Source organism: Cydia strobilella, chromosome 10, assembly GCF_947568885.1.
Source record: "Cydia strobilella chromosome 10, ilCydStro3.1, whole genome shotgun sequence".
Classification (NCBI taxonomy): Eukaryota; Metazoa; Arthropoda; class Insecta; order Lepidoptera; family Tortricidae; genus Cydia; species Cydia strobilella.
The window spans coordinates 1480796-1501354 of record NC_086050.1 but is presented as its reverse complement, the minus strand read 5'-3'; the positions used below and the strand labels follow the sequence as shown (position 1 = coordinate 1501354).

The window sequence follows — 20559 nt, the reverse complement described above, 5'->3', positions numbered from 1 at the left end:
GAATTGAAGAAACGGCCTTAAAGAAAAAAACCTGTCTAAATCGAAAACATGACATAAAGGGATCGGGATCGGAATGAAACGAATCAATCAAAGTACAATTGGACGAACGAAAATTGCTTCGTCTAAGGTTATAAAATACCAATTTCTAAACATTTTCTGAGAAAACCACAGTTATAAAATTACATTACCTACTTAAGTATTATAAGTTTTAAAAGAGTGAGTGCTTAACATTGTACTTTTTAGGGTTCCGTACCTCAAAGGGAAAAAACGGAACCCTTATAGGATCACTCGTGCGTCTGTCTGTCTGTCACGTCACAGCCCATGTTCTCCAAAACTACTGAACTAATTAAGTTGAAATTTGGTACACATATGTTAATTTGTGACTCAAATACGGACATATAACGTAAACAAATGAATTTTAAACATGGGGGCCACTTTTTGGAGGTATAAATGAGACAATTAAAAAATAACGTTTTTCAAACGATGTCGTGTTACATATCAAATGAAAGACCTTATTTTAATAATCTCAAGTATATATTTTTTGTAATTTTAAAATAAATAGTTTAGAAGTTATTAAAGAAAATAGACAAGAAATGACCATTCCCCCCTTTATCTCCGAAACTACTGGGTCTAAAGTTTTGAAAAAAATACACAGAATAGTTTTTTACATATAGATGACAGGAAACCTATTAGAAATGTGCAGTCAAGCGTGAGTCGGACATAATTACTTAGTTTTTGATCCGACCCCTACGGGTTTTTTAACTCTCACTCACGTTTCATAAAAAAAATACATTTTTAAAAATTGTGTAATGTACCTACGGAACCCTTGGAACGCGAGTCAGACTCGCACTTGGCCGGTTTTTTTTTTGACATTGTTGTTTGTTGTGCTTAATTGCAATTTAATGCCCTTTAACTAAAGGGGCCCACTGACTATCAGTCCGTCGGACGATATCGGCCTGTCAGTTAGAACAAAAATTTGACAGTTCCGAACAACTGACAGGCCGATATCGTCCGGCGGACTGATAGTCAGTGGGCCCCTTAAGTAGACGTCTGCATGTTAGTGTCTGTAAGTCACATTGTAACATAACAGTGGTCAGTGCTAATTGTGAGGTACAAATAAACAAATAATTATGATTAGATACATAATTAAAGTCGTGTTATTTTTCCATAGAATCCTAAAATGCAAACAAAATTTTGTCACGTTATGGTCACAGTTCCGATATAATAATTATAATTTTGATCTGCAAATCGGATTATATATTGCATTGTCACATTATTGAAGGCCTAAACTTAATTTCTTACGATATGTGCCAAACAGCACCTATATATTATTTTAAACAAAGCACTTATTATCGCGTATTCTCTATATTAGTTTCTTGTAACGTATCCAGAAAAAAAACCGTCACTTCGAAGGCGTGTCTCACACAGCTTATTGCGTTTATCGAAATAAATAAAATATTATCAAATTAATTATTTCATTGTTTTTTTTTTAAATAGGAGACCAGGACATTTAGAAAAAAGTCGTAGGATATGAAAAAGTAATTAAAACTGCAACCCTGTCAAAAATCGAAAAAAGCGACCCTACCTTATTGTATTGATTTTACGAGTATGATCAGAAAATTTTAGGCTTAGAGCAGAGTTTTGTTCAGATGTCCTATTTTTTGGGCTATTAATTAATACCACCTTTTAAGGATACCTACCGCACCTTTGTAGGGTAAGGATTTACGTCATATGTTACTATTAAAATGCTTTACAACTATAATATCCAGATTATAAGACTTCTGCAAAGCTATAACTAAGTTCGAACCACCTAAATATCTTATTAAATGCAGCACTAAGCATAGTAGGTATTTCTCCGATGTTGTTATGTTGCAACAGCGTGCAGTCCGCAAGGACATTGATTTAATTGCATCGTCTGCTCAGAATCACCAACAAATCTGCCTTTCGCCGCTAAAAGGGCGAGGCTGTATACTTTACGGTATATTTTAAAAACATTACCCAAATAACTAGACTTATATTGACCAGGATATAGACCGTGATTACCTGTTGTATTGTTTATGAGCTTCCGATATTTCGACGCAGTTACAAAACAAAAGGTAATCACGGTCTATATCCCGGTCAATATAAGTCTAGTGAAAATCATGCAAAACTCTTATTAACCAAATCAACACACCCAAAATTTTTGCGAATTCAAACCATATACCGATTGTATTAATAATCGATGTGTGTGTCTTTTATTAACATTTACAACTGGGTCTATCGCGAATTTATTTTGTTACCTTTATTTACCACGACCCGTGAAACCTGTGTCGAAACGTCGGTAAATAAAGGTAACAAAATAAATTTGCGATAGACCCGGTAGTAAATGTGATTGGTTGAACCCCTAACGAGGGTACTAACATTTTCCATCGTCACCAATCTTACATTTTCCATCGTCACCAATGCTGTTTTTAAAACATATGAAGATACACAATAGCTCTTTATCCGTAGCTTTATGGTGAAGGGAAATATCGTAAGGTACCGGCCTCATAAAAAAATGTATACCTATATAGTTTTCCCAACTGGGTTAGAAGGTCGGATGGCTGTCGTTTTCGTACAACCAGTATCAGTGCTGCTTATTTGCCAAAAGCGGATCCCAGTAGTATTTTAATATACAGCGGGCCGTGTTGCATAATAAACTACAACTAATATTACATGTGGAACTCCTTTTCTAATTCCACTTATTAGAAAAGGAGTTCCGCTTGTAATATTAGTTTTATTTTGATATGCAACACGGCCCTGGACGCTAAGATGGGGAGTATTCTGCTTTTGTTCTATCGATTCGAAAATCGATTTTCAAACTTGTATTTCAAAGGATCAAAATTCAACACATGTCGCGCGAGTGACTAAAAATACGTGAGTGAAACCGCTAAGTTAGTTAAGTTAATATGTCTCACGATAGTTTAAATTCGATCAAAGTTATTTCGCTGCTATGGCTTTACAAGCCCCGAAGAACCAAGACCCAAAAGTCAATATTCTGTTCCATCAATGTTAGTATTAGATTTACTAACTAAAACTTTTCGTCTGGATCTGTGGACTTGTTGGCACAGAAACCTATTTTAAAACTTTTGAACACATGTCTTCAGTATGAGACAGCTAAATCGATACTAGGAGAAACGAAAGTTCAACAAAAGGGACACTTCACTACGAATATTTTATAGTGTTGCCAAAAAACTAGCTGGACTCTCTTTCAATAATGGGGTTGACTACGTATTTAAAAAATACCCTGTACAAAACACAGCAGTAGATAATTATCGTAAAAACGGAATTATTTTCTGACAGAATTTCTATTTAATAAATCGGAAATAACCTGACTGACGTCACATGTCTGTGTAATCCGTGTTTCGTAATATAAACTCCATAGTGTTTAATCGATTTTAGGGTTCCGTACCCAAAGGGTAAAAACGGGACCATATTACTAAGACTGCACTGTCTGTTTGTCCGTCTTTCTGTCACCAGGCTGTATCTCATAAACCGTGATAGCTAGACAGATGATGTAGGTATTTCTGTTGCCGCTATAACAACAAATACAAAAACAATAAAAACAGAATAAAATAAAATATTTAAGTGATGCTCCCATACAACAAACGTGTTTTTGCCGTTTTTTGCGTAATGGTACGGAACCATTCGTGCGCGAGTCCGACTCGCACTTGGTCGGTTTTTTACAGTTCGTAAAAAGAAGCTGATTTGACTTGTTAGTCAAACAACCCATTTGCACAGACAGTAAGGCCTAGTAACACGACTGATAGCTTTTTAATTGAGTGTAATGAACCCTAACTCGCCGTGGTTGGATGGAAGCTAATTACCCAGGACTTGTATTTCAAAAAAAGTTGCTGCAACTTTTCTTGTTGAAGTTACAACTTAAATAGCAAGTCTGGTAACTTTTTTAATAAATGATTGCCTTTGGAAGTTAGTAACTTTCGATATTTCGAGGCATAACATTTTTATTTCAAGAAAAGCCGTCGGCAAGTCCAAGAAAAAGTGATAATTTTGTTAAATAACTGTTACAAGTTACAACATCAAGAATACCGAATACGTAGGTAACAAATGTCCAATTCGATCCCAAATAGAATGGGAAAATCTTACCAAATATTTTATTAGAGGAAAATCACTACCCAAGTTGAACCAATTCAAAAAATTACGTACAAGGTCTAATTTAAAAAGCGTCATTAATGTCCCAGTTTGATTAAAACAAAAGTAGGTATGCCGTGACTTCGGAAAGAAAATTTTCTAGGAAAAGTTGGAAGAAAGAAACGTGTGGCAATTCATCATTATGTCGCTAAAACCTTGAGCCAAACTAACCAATACCGCTGATCAAATATAGTGTGATTTCGTTCGTATTTGTCTTATAAGTAAAGGAAATCGAGGAAAGCTGCTTTGGGCGTTCGATCAACATGTGACATATTCACAGCGTCAATGTTTTTTTCTAGGGCGAAACAAAGGGCGCAGGCATTATTGAATGCAGTGCATATCTAATCTGTTATCAGTTCAATATGATCGTTATTCTGCCTGTAGGTACGCGATAAAACAAATATATCCACGAAACTATCGCCTCATAGAACCGCTGATGGGCTACAATTTGAAACCACATCCGAGGTCGCTCCGACTAAACAGATTATGTTTATATTATGCTAACAAAGATGGTCAAGGTTACAGTACGTAATCAAATAACGGTAATTACGTTCGCATGCTCGACGCGTTTGTGGTTGAGCGACCCGTCAGGCACACGCGGAGCTCCGCAGAGCGCTCGTCTCGCATCATTTCCTCAATAAAACGTCAGTGTCGTCGCTCGCGAGGTTTTGTTTTGGTATCGTGTGTCAACGTTCGATAGTTGACACAACAAGAGCGCCACGCGATCGCAGCTAAGCCGGTTATAAATACGGCACTCGTAGTGCGTTATCGCGGGCGCGATAACAAACACAGACTCACCTTTTTGATCTGGAAGTGGTCCGAGCGCAGAGTCTCCTGGATCTCCTGCTCGGTCCCGCGCGGCGCCGCCTGCACGCTGCTGCGGAACCCGTCCAACACGCCCTTAAACGTGAACTTCTTCATCGCGAAGTGCCTCTAGTGGCGCGGATCCTTTGTCCGAAGGCCGCAAGCGCGGGCCGCGGCTACATCACAGCCGTGCCTCCGCCGCGGACCGCGAGCCGGTTTTGGCGGAACTCGGAAGGTCGCTCGCTCCCGCGCTCCTCGCCGCGCTACTGCGCAGGGCCGCCCGGGCCGCCGCCGACGCCGACACGCGTCCGCCACGTCAAAGACCACGACGATCGACGAAAACTAGGCGAGGCACCGCCTCCGGAATGTACGGCAATGCGGCGCCGATGGCGGATCGATACCGCGCAGCACAGGCGCACTGCCTGACACGCCGTCACACGGACTGCCCGCGGACTCCGCGGAGGCGATCACACTGGCTGGAGAGAGCGTGGCGCGAACGATCGATGTCCCTGCCGCAAGCGGAAAAGAGATAAGCGCATATTACGCATACAGGCCGTGTTGCGGAGGCGTAGGCGGCCTAACAGCTGATATTGATAACTAGTTCCAACTGTGGCCACTAGAGGCGCGCGCAACGCAAACAAAACGGGGGCCACTAATATACAGCCACTATAGTGCTCGGACCAACTCGTGAACTCGATACTATTATCGAGTTGGATATACTTTCGTAAATTGGGTGCTATAATTAATACTTTATCATGATTATGAAAATAAGCTAATTAAATATTTATCGTCACGACAAAGCAGGGGATTAAGATTTGTATATGATTGTATGGATTCGATTTTATACTACCTATCGTCGACGGTCAATGATATCGTTCGTCTGCATACAATCGCATGCACGTATACTAGTTTTGTCTTGACGATAAATTCCTCGTTACCGTGGACGACCACGGTAAAATTTAATATGAAATGGCCATTATATGTATAATGTACAGTCAGCTGCAGAGATAATTGACCCTGACTGCAAACATATTCATATGCAAGGGGATCAGTTATCTCTGCCGCTGACTGAGGCTACCGCGAAAACCTAAATTCGCAAATTGCGGGGATCAATCCTTTTGCTCCAATGAAGGCTTAATTAGAGTGACAGAGAAAAATAACCGCAATTTGCGAACTGCGTTGTAGCCCGGAGCCCAGAGGGCCTACCACGAACCACGTTCAACGTGTTGCCTCTCTGTCGCACTTGTAAATTCGTACGTAAGTGTGACAGAAAAGCAACACGTCGAACGTGGTTCGCGGTAGGCCCTCTGGTCTCGCGGTATTATTTGTACCAATTGTACCTACAGATTGATGACTCGACGTAATAATGAACCTGCCAATAACCGGCCTACTTCCTTGATGCATCAATTCAACACATGTCATATTAACAAATAATCTGTGAAAATTTGTCAAAAATACAAAAAAAATATACTCATCCTTTTCTTTTGGGTGCTAGTGCCAGTACTAGTGTAAGACAAAGTAAGTAAGTAAGTAAGTAAGTATTTATTTAAAGATAGTATGATTATCTCTGTCTATGTTTAAAATGAGACAGTCCTTTGACAAACATTATATATGTATATATAGTTGGTCAAGCAAATCTTGCCAGTAGAAAAAGGCGGCAAATTTAAAAAATGTATGTGCCAAGGTATATCGTCCCATAGAAAATTTGAATTTCGCGCCTTTTTCTACTGACAAGATTTGCTTGACCAACTATACTTACTCTATGTCTATGGTTTACAGTTTGTGCTAGTGCTGCACTCTGGCGGCAGAACTTTGCAGTAATATTCCCTATTATGCTCGGTTTGACCCTTAGAGGATATAACCAAATGGAGACGCCTTGTCTGTTATTTTCTGTACAAAACAGTCTGACGATTTTTGCAGGGGAGGGGCATGTCAAATATATACGTAACGTAAAAATAGCCATGTCAGATAAACGTCTGTCCATACAATGTGTATGACCATTGATCATAGAATTTTGAAAGAGGGGATGGGTACTCCGTTTGGTTATATCCTCCAAGGTTTTACCACATAAACAGCGTCCTTGTTTCACTGCGACTGCAGAACAGATTGGGTCGTGCATTATTTGGCTCCGCATTAACGAGACGAAAAAGAAACCACTGACAGCTGTCAAAGCCATATGTCACTCATTTATCACTGTCACTTGTCAGCCAGGCGCTATAACGCGATATTATGGCGATATCTTTATTCATTCATTGTATTGTAGTACGCCACCATAATCTGTGAATTTTATTCCAAATTACAGCAAAATGTTTTTCAAAATTGTGACTAGAAGTCTCGGTACACTCAGTTATGTGGGCAGTTATAAAAAGTTCCGCGACCGACCTATCAAGTGAGTGATTCAATATTGTTTGCGTTCTTTTTAATGTTTTGTAAACATTTTTATCTTCATAGCGGTAAAGAATTGTGAGAATAGCTTCATTGTTCAGGTGCCTACGTGATTTATGTATCGTGGTGCCTCTATTCCAATAGATTTGCATATTCCTCGGTTAAATCACTTTCTAGTCGTAATGGCATTGAAACCGGTTCGTCATTCTGACTTTAAAATTATTTTGATAAGTGGGTATTGATTATCAGATAACAGCATTAATGCCGATAACTTGGGCAAGTTTCTTTATACACAAACAATTTTTTCACTTTTTAACTATTTAATCTTTTTTTTTTAATGACCAGCAATCATCCTTGGTCTTGTGGTCATGGGAAAAGAAGGCTTAGGTTCACTACTTTACACAGTAATAGTGTATTTTGCCAAATATTACCTAGATCACATCATGTGTTAAGAGAAAATGGGATGAGACTCATCTCATTTTCTCATCATGAGAGTGAATGTTGATTTCATTGTTTAGCAGCTTAAGGAAATAAAATGAAAATATAAATAATATATTAATCTTTCATATGCCTTGTCCTGTATACATGACATCAAAGACATTTCATTATATTTCCAGATCATACTGCGCAGCGATCCTCGGCGCTGGCTACATAGCCTACACCCAGCACAAAAACAACCAAATCCAATGTAAAGAGCTCCTCCAACTCACGAACTACATGGCAGAACCGGTCACTCCGGTTGAGGAGTTGGAAAGGAACGCTGACACCATGAAGGCACAGATGGAGATGCTCATCATGAGGATACAGGCGGAGTTCTGTAGGGCTTTGGAGAGTGAAGAAGATAAGGTCAGTTATAAACTGAAATAGATATCATACACTAAAGAAAAAGTGATCAGTTTATAATTTATATTTATAATTTATTTTATAGTGTGACTACTTAGAAACACAAATCAAAATATTTCATTAAAATAATTTGATTTCACTAGACTTATATTGACCGGGATATAGACCGTGATTACCTTTTGTATTGTTTTTGAGCTCCCGATATTTCGACGCAGTTACATGCATCTTGTTCACGAGTGAGTAAAGATAGCGGGTGGGTGTTAAAGTTGTGTAGACCATGCTTGGTTGTTACCACCGGTCGCCATAAGTCTGTGAAAGTGAAACTAACCATGAATCATTCAAAACTCTTATAATTTGATTTGTTCCCTAGTTGGATAAGGTCAGTTGTTGATAAGCTTATAATAGTACCTACATAATCTACAATTACAATTGTAATTATAGTATGTCGTACAAGGATTAAGAACATAAACAAAAATCATAGTAACTCAGCATAAGGACAGTTGAAATTTAATAGATAACTAACGTGAAGTTGATTGACTGATCTGTGAAAAACTGCTTTGCAATAACCCTGCTGTCTTGAAGAAAGATTTCTTTGTGCAGTCTTTTGACCGTCTCCCTCAATTTTTGAACTCCAGTTTATTTTCGATTTACATCTACTTATACTGCATGACCTAATACTTCGTTAATACTGATGATGCCAGTAATGTGTATTCATCCGTAGGCATGGGTGGACGAAAAAGTAGAAGAATCCGATTTTGAGGAAGAATTGTGTATCACATGGCCGGTACGATTTTAAACTAGTATTCCCTATAATTATAATCATATCATTCCAGCTTGCTGATCATAACAAATTGTGACATGGACATCTTCTATAAAAAATGTTTTTTATTTTATTTTATTAGCTAAAGCATGTTAAATTTTACTAAGGGTCAGCCTCCCACATAGAAGTGGTTAAGCTGCCTCAGGTATAAGCTGTTTGTATGCCAATTTTTAGCCTAATATTTTCAACGGATTTTGCATAAATAAACAGTAAATGTCAGCCTGGTGTTTCTAAACGACCTTGCTTCGTCACCCCCTTGATAGAGTCTGGCTAATGAAAGTTGAACCTGAAAAAACGTGGCAATTTCTAAAAGTCTGTAGCAGGCGGCTCTTTGATTACAAGGATTGCATTACTTTTATACTTTTTATAATTTTCGTATTCTAGAAATCATAAAAAGTATATAAATTATCCAATCCTTGTAATCAAACAGCCGCCTGCTACAGATTTTTTGAAATTGCCACGTTTTTCCAGGTTCAACTTTCATTAGCCAGACTCTATCACACTCGGCTAACGATTTTCTGTTTCCCTGCCTTTGTGGTAGATATAGTTTGTCAAAGGACTGTCTCATTTCAAACATAGACAGAGAGAATCATACTATCTTTGTCTTACACTAGTACTAGGATGAGTATAGTTATTTGTTCTTATTTACCGACAATTTGGTTTGACGAACTATATTAACCGTTTTTAACACCGAACACTTCCCAGTAGGCCTAGCACATGATCGACGGGTAGTCTATCTCGCGACCCGTCTTTTTAAAACTGTATTAATTAAAGAGGGACGGGTAGTCTATCTCGCGGGCGAGATACTGTCACGCCAATCATGTACTAGCCCGGCAAATCTTACATCGACATTAGCGACAAACGCCACCAACACTCACACTTGTAAAGTTATCTTATAAACGCAACGCGCCCACACAGCTAATCTAAAAATATAAATGTGACCTTTTCAACCAAAAGGTACCACATTGTCGCTTGTTGATAAGGTTGATTTCTAATTGAAGCTATATAGAAATAGCGCCTTACTGACAAGCGACAATAAGTACCCTTTTCATTGAAAATGGCACATATAAATAAATAAAAAAATTAAAGTCTAATGTTCTATTACTTTCAGGAAGCACAATTCAAAGTTGACCGATGGGAGCGGCCGGAGGGCGGCGGTGGCATTACCTGCGTTTTACAAGACGGACGCGTGTTTGAGAAGGCCGGTGTTAACATATCCGTGGTCTCTGGGACCCTGCCGCCTGCGGCTGTGCAACAGATGAGGAGCAGGTTTGAAATTAACTTCAGAAAATAAAACTTAAAATAGAATATTCAAGGATTTGCCACACTGGATGCGTTCTGCGGACAGCGGTCAGGTTAAACCCGCATTATGTATGAACAACATTGACAGCAACCTTTGAAGTTAAAGTTTGACCTGACCGCTTCCCGCAGAACGCATCCAGTGTGGCAAATCCTTTATTGTTAAAAAATTAGACGTACCTAATCCGCTGCTTTAACTTTGAACCTTATTTAAAGATATATATTTTTTTTTATTTTTATAAATAAATAAATAATAAATATTATAGGACATTCTTACACAGATTGACTAAGTCCCACGGTAAGCCCAAGGAGGCTTGTGTTATGGGCACTCAGACAACGATAAATATAATATATAAATACTTAAATACATAGAAAACACCCATGACTCAGGAGCAAATATCTGTGCTCATCACACAAATAAATGCCCTTACCGGGATTCGAACCCAGGACCATCGGCTTCACAGGCAGGGTCACTACCCACTAGGCCAGACCGGTCGTCAAAAGATATGGTTGGTTGAAAATTGAATAAGACTGAGAAATGTATTTAATTTTATGAGAAAACTTGGTTTAGTTTTCTCAAAGCGGATTTATAGTGCGACATAAAATAGTAGAAATTAAATAAAATGGAACTAAAAAAATTCCATACTAAATTGTTGCCACGTTTAAGCATTTTACGTCAAAAATGTGACAGTTACGTAGGAAGTGGCGCCCTCAATAATTTTCTACAATTTCTTGTCGGACTATAAGTGCGATTATTTATAGTTGTTCAAGCAAATCTTGTCAGTAGAAAAAGGCGCGAAATTCAAATTTAATTTTCTATGGGACGGTATCCATTCGCGTCTACATTTTTTAACTTTGCAAATTTTGTACTGGCAAAATTTGCTTGACCAACTATAGTAATGCCTACTATAAACTAATAAACTATTCGCTCCGTGTATGACTGTGGTTTTGCCCTTTTGGGTGTGGAATACATTGCTTATTTGACAGTTGGCAGCTGCCCAATAGTATGAACATATACTATTGTTTACATTACTATCTACTTCAGTTGTCGGTTGGACTAAAGCAAAGGGGATGCCGACACTTAGAAAAAATTTCATCGTAAGTGATGTTATTATGACACCTGTTTTTTATTGTGTTATCGTAGAGAATACGCTAAAATAAGCATGTTTTGTAGGAAAAACTTTTCTCTAAAATCAAAAATGGCCGAGATATTTGACCCGCAAGTTGAAACCACTACTTGACAGATTAAAAGCAATCATTTGGAACAGTAAATTTAAGTAACAGAGACAAGATAGGTGCTACGACGAGCGAAGCGAGGAGGAGTGTGTTAGGTTGACCGCGATGATCGCGATCAAACAGACCCAGAACAGACATGTTATTGTACCTACTAAAAAAAATCTAAGTCTTTTTTTGCACCCCCTTTGCTTTAGGCCAACCCAGTTGTCAAATCAGTGACTACAATAATTTGCACTACTTGACGCGTCTCAGTAATCCTTTGTCTATTTCCAAACCGTAATGTAATTTTCGAGCATGTTTAAGAAAAAAATGTGTTTTTTTGTGTCCAGGGGTAAAAATCTGGAAAACTCCGAGCTACCATTTTTCGCAGCGGGAGTGAGCGCGGTCATTCACCCCAGAAATCCCATGGTGCCCACCATACATTTTAACTACAGATACTTTGAGGTCGAGGACAAAAATGGTACGTTTTAAATTCAATTAAAAAAAAAAAATTTTTGCAGTCTATTATTATTATTTATTATTTTATTTATTTACAAGAACGGTTTACACCAATTACACTTGCAATTTACGTAATATTAACGCACTTATACAAAAGTAACAGTGCAAAAATTATTCATCAGCTCTTTCACTCGTTCATATTCTCACAGTAAGAGAGGCACCTGGACGCTAGCTTAGACCAGGAATCAGTAAATAAATCTACTTGTAGATCGTTACTCAGAAACCCGTTCAACGAGCTGATCATATCGCACAAGGGTGAGTACGGTGGTAGCACGCGGGCCTGCGCTGTTTAAAAGCTGCAGGTAGGAGCGCCGGCGAGATCTGTTCGACGGAAAAATGATGCGGTTGAGGATGTATGTATGTATGTATAAACTCTTTATTGTACAAAGACATAGAACACAAATATGGCACAGAAATAGGCAGTACAAAGGCGAACTTATCCCTTTAAGGGATTTCTTCCAGTTAACCTTTGAGTAGATGAGAATTGATGAAGAACGGTAGACAAATATAGCACTGCGTACAATAGACTAGAGGAAAGTCAGTAAATTTATAAAAGAGGGCGAAAATAAATAAAATAAGATAAAAATTTGAAGTAACAGTATAACAAATATATATAATACTTACGTTTAATAAAATAAATATACATCCATAGTCACAAACAGTTAATTCTGGTCCGATAGCCACAGTTTCCTTAACTGGATGTTGTGCAGTTCCATGCTGTTAATTAAGTTTCGGAGCACCTTGCAGGACGTAATGTCGTCTAACTTAAAACTGTTCTATTTCTCTTTAATTACTAATTAAAAATATGGTTAATGTCTGCCAGTTAAGGAGGAAGGGGGTTCACTAGGTCCACAAATGCTTGGTGTGCGAGTTCGATTAATTAGCACCAAGCCGAGATACCTGTTTTGAACATTCCAAGAAAAATCTTTAAAATTCTAAATAATTTAACTAACTTTGCGGTCTCACTCACGTATTTTTAGTCACTCGCGCGACATGTTTCGCGCGCATGTGTTGTCGTGCGAGTGACTAAAAATACATGAGTTAAACCGCTAAGTTAGTTAAGTTAATATGTCTCACGATAGTTTAAATTTAATTCTATATAATTAAAAAAATAAAATGGTGTGTTGCTAACATGATTATATCGTAATATCCCTAGAAAAAAATTAGGTGATTTAAAAATAATGCTCCTATAATCTTTGAACCATCATTGAAATGTATATTTTAAACTCGTGAAAAGTGAGCGATACCTGTATTTGCGCAGGAGTACAATGGTGGTTCGGCGGTGGAACGGATCTCACGCCATATTACCTGAACGAGCAGGACGCAAGACATTTCCATCTCACTCTCAAGGCGGCTTGCGATGAACACGACTCTTCATATTACGCTAAGTAAGTTGAATTAACTTCGTATTTCACCATTGCATCGTAAACAAGCCTAGTGTCTGCTTTTTCCAACCTAATCTCCAGAGTCCAGAATGAGGGCTATCGTTTTTTTGCTCACAGTTGGCGCCTCTGTTGATGGTGGTCCAAAAGACTATAGAAAAGCTGTCAGTCATTAAAGTGACAAGTGACATTTGACATTTCGAACTATGGAAAAGACCACCATCTACACTAGCGCTCCTAGCGGCGAATTCATACGCGTTAGCCCTCATTGGAGGGCGGCACAAATTTTATATCTAAAGCCCGCTCCAGACTACGCGGCGCGAAGCCGCGAACGCGAGTGTGGAGTCGATTTCGCTGGTTAGCGAACTAGACTCCACACTCGCGTTTGGGGCTTCGCCTGGGAAAAAAGGGGGGTTCTCAACTTATCGGTTTTTATTTTTTATTTTCTCGTTTTTCGACTTGAAAAATCTTTTTATTTAGTTTAAATGGGAGTTTGCATAAACGGCTAAAATTTAATATTAAAATAATTTGTATGTCTTGATGTAATGTGAATTCACCGTGTTTCTAGGATGAAATCTTGAATAGTAACACTGTATGCTGGCAAACCACTTTTATCAGTGCGAAAATTCGGCGCGAAAGGTTTAACTTCCATACACATTTTTACCATCGCACGTTATTCTATTCACAAATTGTTTAGACCAGACCATACTTTATCTATCACAGCTATTTGAGGCACAATATCTAAAACTTCGGAACAAAATTAAATTTAAAATTATATTTTTTTCTTTTAGATTCAAGAAATGGTGCGACGACTACTTCAACATCCCGCACCGCGGCGAGCGGCGCGGCGTCGGCGGCATCTTCTTTGACGACGTGGATTATCCCGACCAGCAGCGCGCCTTCGCCTTCGTGACCTCCTGCGCTGAGGCGGTCATACCCAGCTACATGCCTTTAGGTAAACAAAGACAATATTAAGGGTATCTTCTTTGAAGACGGGGATTATCCTGACCAGAAGCGCGCCTGTGCCTTTCTTTGTGCCCTTTTGCGCTGAGGCGGTGATACCCAGCTACATGCCTTTAGGTAAACAAAGACAATATTAAGGGTATCTTCTTTGAAGACGGGGATTATCCTGACCAGAAGCGCGCCTGTGCCTTTCTTTGTGCCCTTTTGCGCCGAGGCGGTCATACCCAGCTACATGCCTTTAGGTAAACAAAGACAATATTAAGGGTATCTTCTTTGAAGACGGGGATTATCCTGACCAGAAGCGCGCCTGTGCCTTTCTTTGTGCCCTTTTGCGCTGAGGCGGTGATACCCAGCTACATGCCTTTAGGTAAACAAAGACAATATTAAGGGTATCTTCTTTGAAGACGGGGATTATCCTGACCAGAAGCGCGCCTGTGCCTTTCTTTGTGCCCTTTTGCGCCGAGGCGGTCATACCCAGCTACATGCCTTTAGGTAAACAAAGACAATATTAAGGGTATCTTTTTTGACGACGTGGATTATCCCGACCAGAAGCGCGCCTTCGCCTTCGTGACCTCCTGCGCTGAGGCGGTCATACCCAGCTACATGCCTTTAGGTAAACAAAGACAATATTAAGGGTATCTTCTTTGAAGACGGGGATTATCCTGACCAGAAGCGCTCCTGTGCCTTTCTTTGTGCCCTTTTGCGCTGAGGCGGTCATACCCAGCTACATGCCTTTAGGTAAACAAAGACAATATTAAGGGTATCTTCTTTGAAGACGGGGATTATCCTGACCAGAAGCGCGCCTGTGCCTTTCTTTGTGCCCTTTTGCGCTGAGGCGGTCATACCCAGCTACATGCCTTTAGGTAAACAAAGACAATATTAAGGGTATCTTCTTTGAAGACGGGGATTATCCTGACCAGAAGCGCGCCTGTGCCTTTCTTTGTGCCCTTTTGCGCCGAGGCGGTCATACCCAGCTACATGCCTTTAGGTAAACAAAGACAATATTAAGGGTATCTTTTTTGACGACGTGGATTATCCCGACCAGAAGCGCGCCTTCGCCTTCGTGACCTCCTGCGCTGAGGCGGTCATACCCAGCTACATGCCTTTAGGTAAACAAAGACAATATTAAGGGTATCTTCTTTGAAGACGGGGATTATCCTGACCAGAAGCGCTCCTGTGCCTTTCTTTGTGCCCTTTTGCGCTGAGGCGGTCATACCCAGCTACATGCCTTTAGGTAAACAAAGACAATATTAAGGGTATCTTCTTTGAAGACGGGGATTATCCTGACCAGAAGCGCGCCTGTGCCTTTCTTTGTGCCCTTTTGCGCCGAGGCGGTCATAACCAGCTACATGCCTTTAGGTAAACAAAGACAATATTAAGGGTATCTTCTTTGAGGACGTGGATTATCCCGACTAGAAGCGCGCCTTCGCCTTCGTGACCTCCTGCGCTGAGGCGGTCATACTCAGCTACATGCCTTTAGGTAAACAAAGACAATATTAAGGGTATCTTCTTTGAAGACGGGGATTATCCTGACCAGAAGCGCGCCTGTGCCTTTCTTTGTGCCCTTTTGCGCTGAGGCGGTGATACCCAGCTACATGCCTTTAGGTAAACAAAGACAATATTAAGGGTATCTTCTTTGAAGACGGGGATTATCCTGACCAGAAGCGCGCCTGTGCCTTTCTTTGTGCCCTTTTGCGCCGAGGCGGTCATACCCAGCTACATGCCTTTAGGTAAACAAAGACAATATTAAGGGTATCTTCTTTGAAGACGGGGATTATCCTGACCAGAAGCGCGCCTGTGCCTTTCTTTGTGCCCTTTTGCGCTGAGGCGGTGATACCCAGCTACATGCCTTTAGGTAAACAAAGACAATATTAAGGGTATCTTCTTTGAAGACGGGGATTATCCTGACCAGAAGCGCGCCTGTGCCTTTCTTTGTGCCCTTTTGCGCCGAGGCGGTCATACCCAGCTACATGCCTTTAGGTAAACAAAGACAATATTAAGGGTATCTTCTTTGAAGACGGGGATTATCCTGACCAGAAGCGCGCCTGTGCCTTTCTTTGTGCCCTTTTGCGCTGAGGCGGTGATACCCAGCTACATGCCTTTAGGTAAACAAAGACAATATTAAGGGTATCTTCTTTGAAGACGGGGATTATCCTGACCAGAAGCGCGCCTGTGCCTTTCTTTGTGCCCTTTTGCGCCGAGGCGGTCATACCCAGCTACATGCCTTTAGGTAAACAAAGACAATATTAAGGGTATCTTTTTTGACGACGTGGATTATCCCGACCAGAAGCGCGCCTTCGCCTTCGTGACCTCCTGCGCTGAGGCGGTCATACCCAGCTACATGCCTTTAGGTAAACAAAGACAATATTAAGGGTATCTTCTTTGAAGACGGGGATTATCCTGACCAGAAGCGCTCCTGTGCCTTTCTTTGTGCCCTTTTGCGCTGAGGCGGTCATACCCAGCTACATGCCTTTAGGTAAACAAAGACAATATTAAGGGTATCTTCTTTGAAGACGGGGATTATCCTGACCAGAAGCGCGCCTGTGCCTTTCTTTGTGCCCTTTTGCGCTGAGGCGGTCATACCCAGCTACATGCCTTTAGGTAAACAAAGACAATATTAAGGGTATCTTCTTTGAAGACGGGGATTATCCTGACCAGAAGCGCGCCTGTGCCTTTCTTTGTGCCCTTTTGCGCCGAGGCGGTCATACCCAGCTACATGCCTTTAGGTAAACAAAGACAATATTAAGGGTATCTTTTTTGACGACGTGGATTATCCCGACCAGAAGCGCGCCTTCGCCTTCGTGACCTCCTGCGCTGAGGCGGTCATACCCAGCTACATGCCTTTAGGTAAACAAAGACAATATTAAGGGTATCTTCTTTGAAGACGGGGATTATCCTGACCAGAAGCGCTCCTGTGCCTTTCTTTGTGCCCTTTTGCGCTGAGGCGGTCATACCCAGCTACATGCCTTTAGGTAAACAAAGACAATATTAAGGGTATCTTCTTTGAAGACGAGGATTATCCTGACCAGAAGCGCGCCTGTGCCTTTCTTTGTGCCCTTTTGCGCCGAGGCGGTCATAACCAGCTACATGCCTTTAGGTAAACAAAGACAATATTAAGGGTATCTTCTTTGAGGACGTGGATTATCCCGACTAGAAGCGCGCCTTCGCCTTCGTGACCTCCTGCGCTGAGGCGGTCATACTCAGCTACATGCCTTTAGGTAAACAAAGACAATATTAAGGGTATCTTCTTTGAAGACGGGGATTATCCTGACCAGAAGCGCGCCTGTGCCTTTCTTTGTGCCCTTTTGCGCTGAGGCGGTCATACCCAGCTACATGCCTTTAGGTAAACAAAGACAATATTAAGGGTATCATCTTCTTTGACGACGTGGATTATCCCGACCAGAAGCGCGCCTTCGCCTTCGTGACCTCCTGCGCTGAGGCGGTCATACCCAGCTACATGCCTTTAGGTAAACAAAGACAATATTAAGGGTATCTTCTTTGACGACGTGGATTATCCCGACCAGAAGCGCGCCTTCGCCTTCGTGACCTCCTGCGCTGAGGCAGTCATACCCAGCTACATGACATGCCTTTAGGTAAACAAAGACAAAATTAAGGGTATCTTCTTTGAAGACGGGGATTATCCTGACCACAAGCGCGCCTGTGCCTTTCTTTGTGCCCTTTTGCGCTGAGGCGGTCATACCCTGCTACATGCCTTTAGGTTAGTTTCCCGGTTAGATGGGATGCCAGAAAGCATTCCTCTATACAAAAAAAAAACCGGACAAGTGCGAGTCCGACTCGCCCACCGAGGTTCCGTACTTTTTAGTATTTGTTGTTATAGCGGCAACAGAAACACATCATCTGTGAAGATTTCAACTGTCTAGCTATCAGTCATGAAACACAGCCTGGTGACAGACAGACGGACAGAGGAGTCTAGGTAATAGGGTCCCTTTTTTACCTAATACCTATAGACAAATCTCGGCCAGCAACGAGTCTTTTCGTTCATTACCCGCTGAGGCGGTCATACCCAGCTACATGGGCATCTTTGATGACGTGGATTATCCCGACCAGAAGCGCGCCTTCCTTCGTGACCTCTTGCGCTAAGGCGGTCATACCCAGCTACAAACAGCATTTACTTGTTTAGGTAATTTTACTATACATAGGTAAGGCCTGTAATTTGTATGGATGATTCGGCAAAACCAATTTGCCAGTAGAAAAGAGGGTTAGAGCCGGAGTAGCTTTATTTGAAGTTCATAAGCATCACCTACTTGGATAATTGACTATCTTTATCTTTAAAAAGGTGCGAAATTCAAAATTTCTATGGAAGATCGACCCGTCATGCCATCTTGTCCAATCAATTTAATTGTTACAGTTCAGAAACATAAAGACGACGCCTACGGTTACTACGAGCGCCAATGGCAGTTACTCCGCCGCGGGCGTTACGTAGAGTTCAACCTGATCTACGACAGAGGCACAAAGTTCGGCCTCTACACGCCGAACGCGAGAAGTCCATACTTATGTCGCTACCGCTCAATGCAGTAAGTTACTGACGTATAGTGCGACATAGAATAGTAGAAATCAAATAAAATGGAACTAAAAAAATTCCATACTAAATTGTTGCCATATTTAAGCATTTTACGTCAAAAATGTAACAGTTATGTAGGAATAAATGGCGCCCTCAATTATTTTCTACAATTTCTTGTCGGACTATATGACAAATGTTACTACTTATCCTACTAGGTATAGTATGAATGTTAAAAGATGTTTTTTCGGGGCCCTAATCTGTTTTTTTTTTTTTTTATCTCAATGTACATTACAACAATTTTCTTATAATTATATTCCTCGCCAAACTGCGTTTGCAGTTTGTTGGCGAGATAGCGCTCATTTTTACATTTTAAACATTTATGCACTTAAAAAACTAAACTTAAACTAAACTTAAACTTAGATACTATCCGAAAAGCGAACATGCATGGCGATAGTTTATGATGACTATTAAAAAAAAAAAAAATATTATTTTATCTTTTTGTTTAATTGTCACTACACCTTTTAAACTATTTTAACAACTAATTAAGGTATATTCAAATATAGTTTACAGTTTTAATATTAGGGTATCTTTTCCAATAACGTTTTTTTTAACTCATTTTTAAATTTAGCCATACTACATTTATTTTCTTCCCTTAGGTAGTAGTTTTGTACAGTGTTTTGTACAAATGTTAAACAAAAGGTATCGTTTCCTTTATGCTAAAAACGCCGTCATAAGTAAACGCTCTGCATAAACGAAACAAAAGCTTTTGTTGAGCAGATCAGGGCCCGAGCCGAAAAAATCATCTCATAAAATTCATAATGTACCATTCAACATGATCTACGACAGACGCACAAAGTTCGGCCTCTACACCCTTACCTTGTTTTTTTACAGAAATGGGAGTATATGCACGAACCGGCACCTGAATCCCCAGAAGCTAAACTCTTGAAAGTTCTAAAAGAACCCGTTGATTGGGTCTCAAAAACATCATCTTCGAGAAGTGCTGCCTAAATTGCACTAATAGTTTTACCCGGGTTGAACAAAATGGAGGAAATCGTTGGTATTTTATAAGGAATATACATTTTACGCCAATAAATGGTGATTTTCGAAGTTTATTTTATTTTAGTGTTTCATTCATGCGAGTCGAATCACCTTTCCTTTCATAACACGCACGGAAAGCGAGTTATTGTTTTTTTTTTTTTTTGTGACACCTGTTTTGTGCCCACCTCATGGGCATAATGTTGCTGTACAGAAAATAAAATAAAAGTTTGTTATGACAACACTGACTAGTGATGTGCAAAGTTCTATTGTTTAAATAATCGATCATCGACTGTATAAAGTTTTAAAAAACGGATTTGGAAAGTTACCTTATTATCACGACTGTCACTATTGAAAACTATTATTTAAACTGTAATACATACTTGTAATGGTCTCTGTCTAAACTATCACAACTTTTTAAGGCTTGCCAATTTAGTTATCTGGATTTTTTCAAAATTAAAATTTCATATCTAAAATTTATTTAAGCTAAGAAATATTTTAGATTTAAGCTAGTTATTAATTTAGTTTTTAATCCAGTTATTAATTGTTCAAATATATTTTTCAATTTGAAAAAATAAAAAATGAACAATTAGGTTTCTCTC

At 40.0% G+C, this 20559-nt stretch overlaps 2 protein-coding genes across 2 annotated transcripts in view; one reads left to right on the top strand and one right to left on the bottom strand.

Moving 5' to 3' along the window:
- LOC134744903 (syntaxin-binding protein 5) overlaps positions 1 to 5530 on the bottom strand; it is a 431872-nt gene extending 426342 nt beyond the window's left edge. The window contains exon 1 of the mRNA XM_063678851.1: positions 4969 to 5530. Within this exon, the coding sequence (XP_063534921.1) occupies positions 4969 to 5091 (123 nt within the window). The 5' untranslated portion in view covers positions 5092 to 5530. The remainder of the gene's footprint in view (positions 1 to 4968) is intronic.
- Positions 5531 to 7192: 1662 nt separating this feature from the next.
- LOC134744832 (oxygen-dependent coproporphyrinogen-III oxidase) lies at positions 7193 to 20039 on the top strand. The gene is given in 9 exon segments (XM_063678749.1): positions 7193 to 7363; positions 7977 to 8205; positions 10134 to 10291; positions 11887 to 12017; positions 13317 to 13443; positions 14229 to 14392; positions 18770 to 18901; positions 18904 to 18935; positions 19814 to 20039. Coding segments are annotated over 9 exon segments (1173 nt in total). The 5' UTR covers positions 7193 to 7280; the 3' UTR covers positions 19931 to 20039.
- Positions 20040 to 20559: the final 520 nt, after the last annotated feature.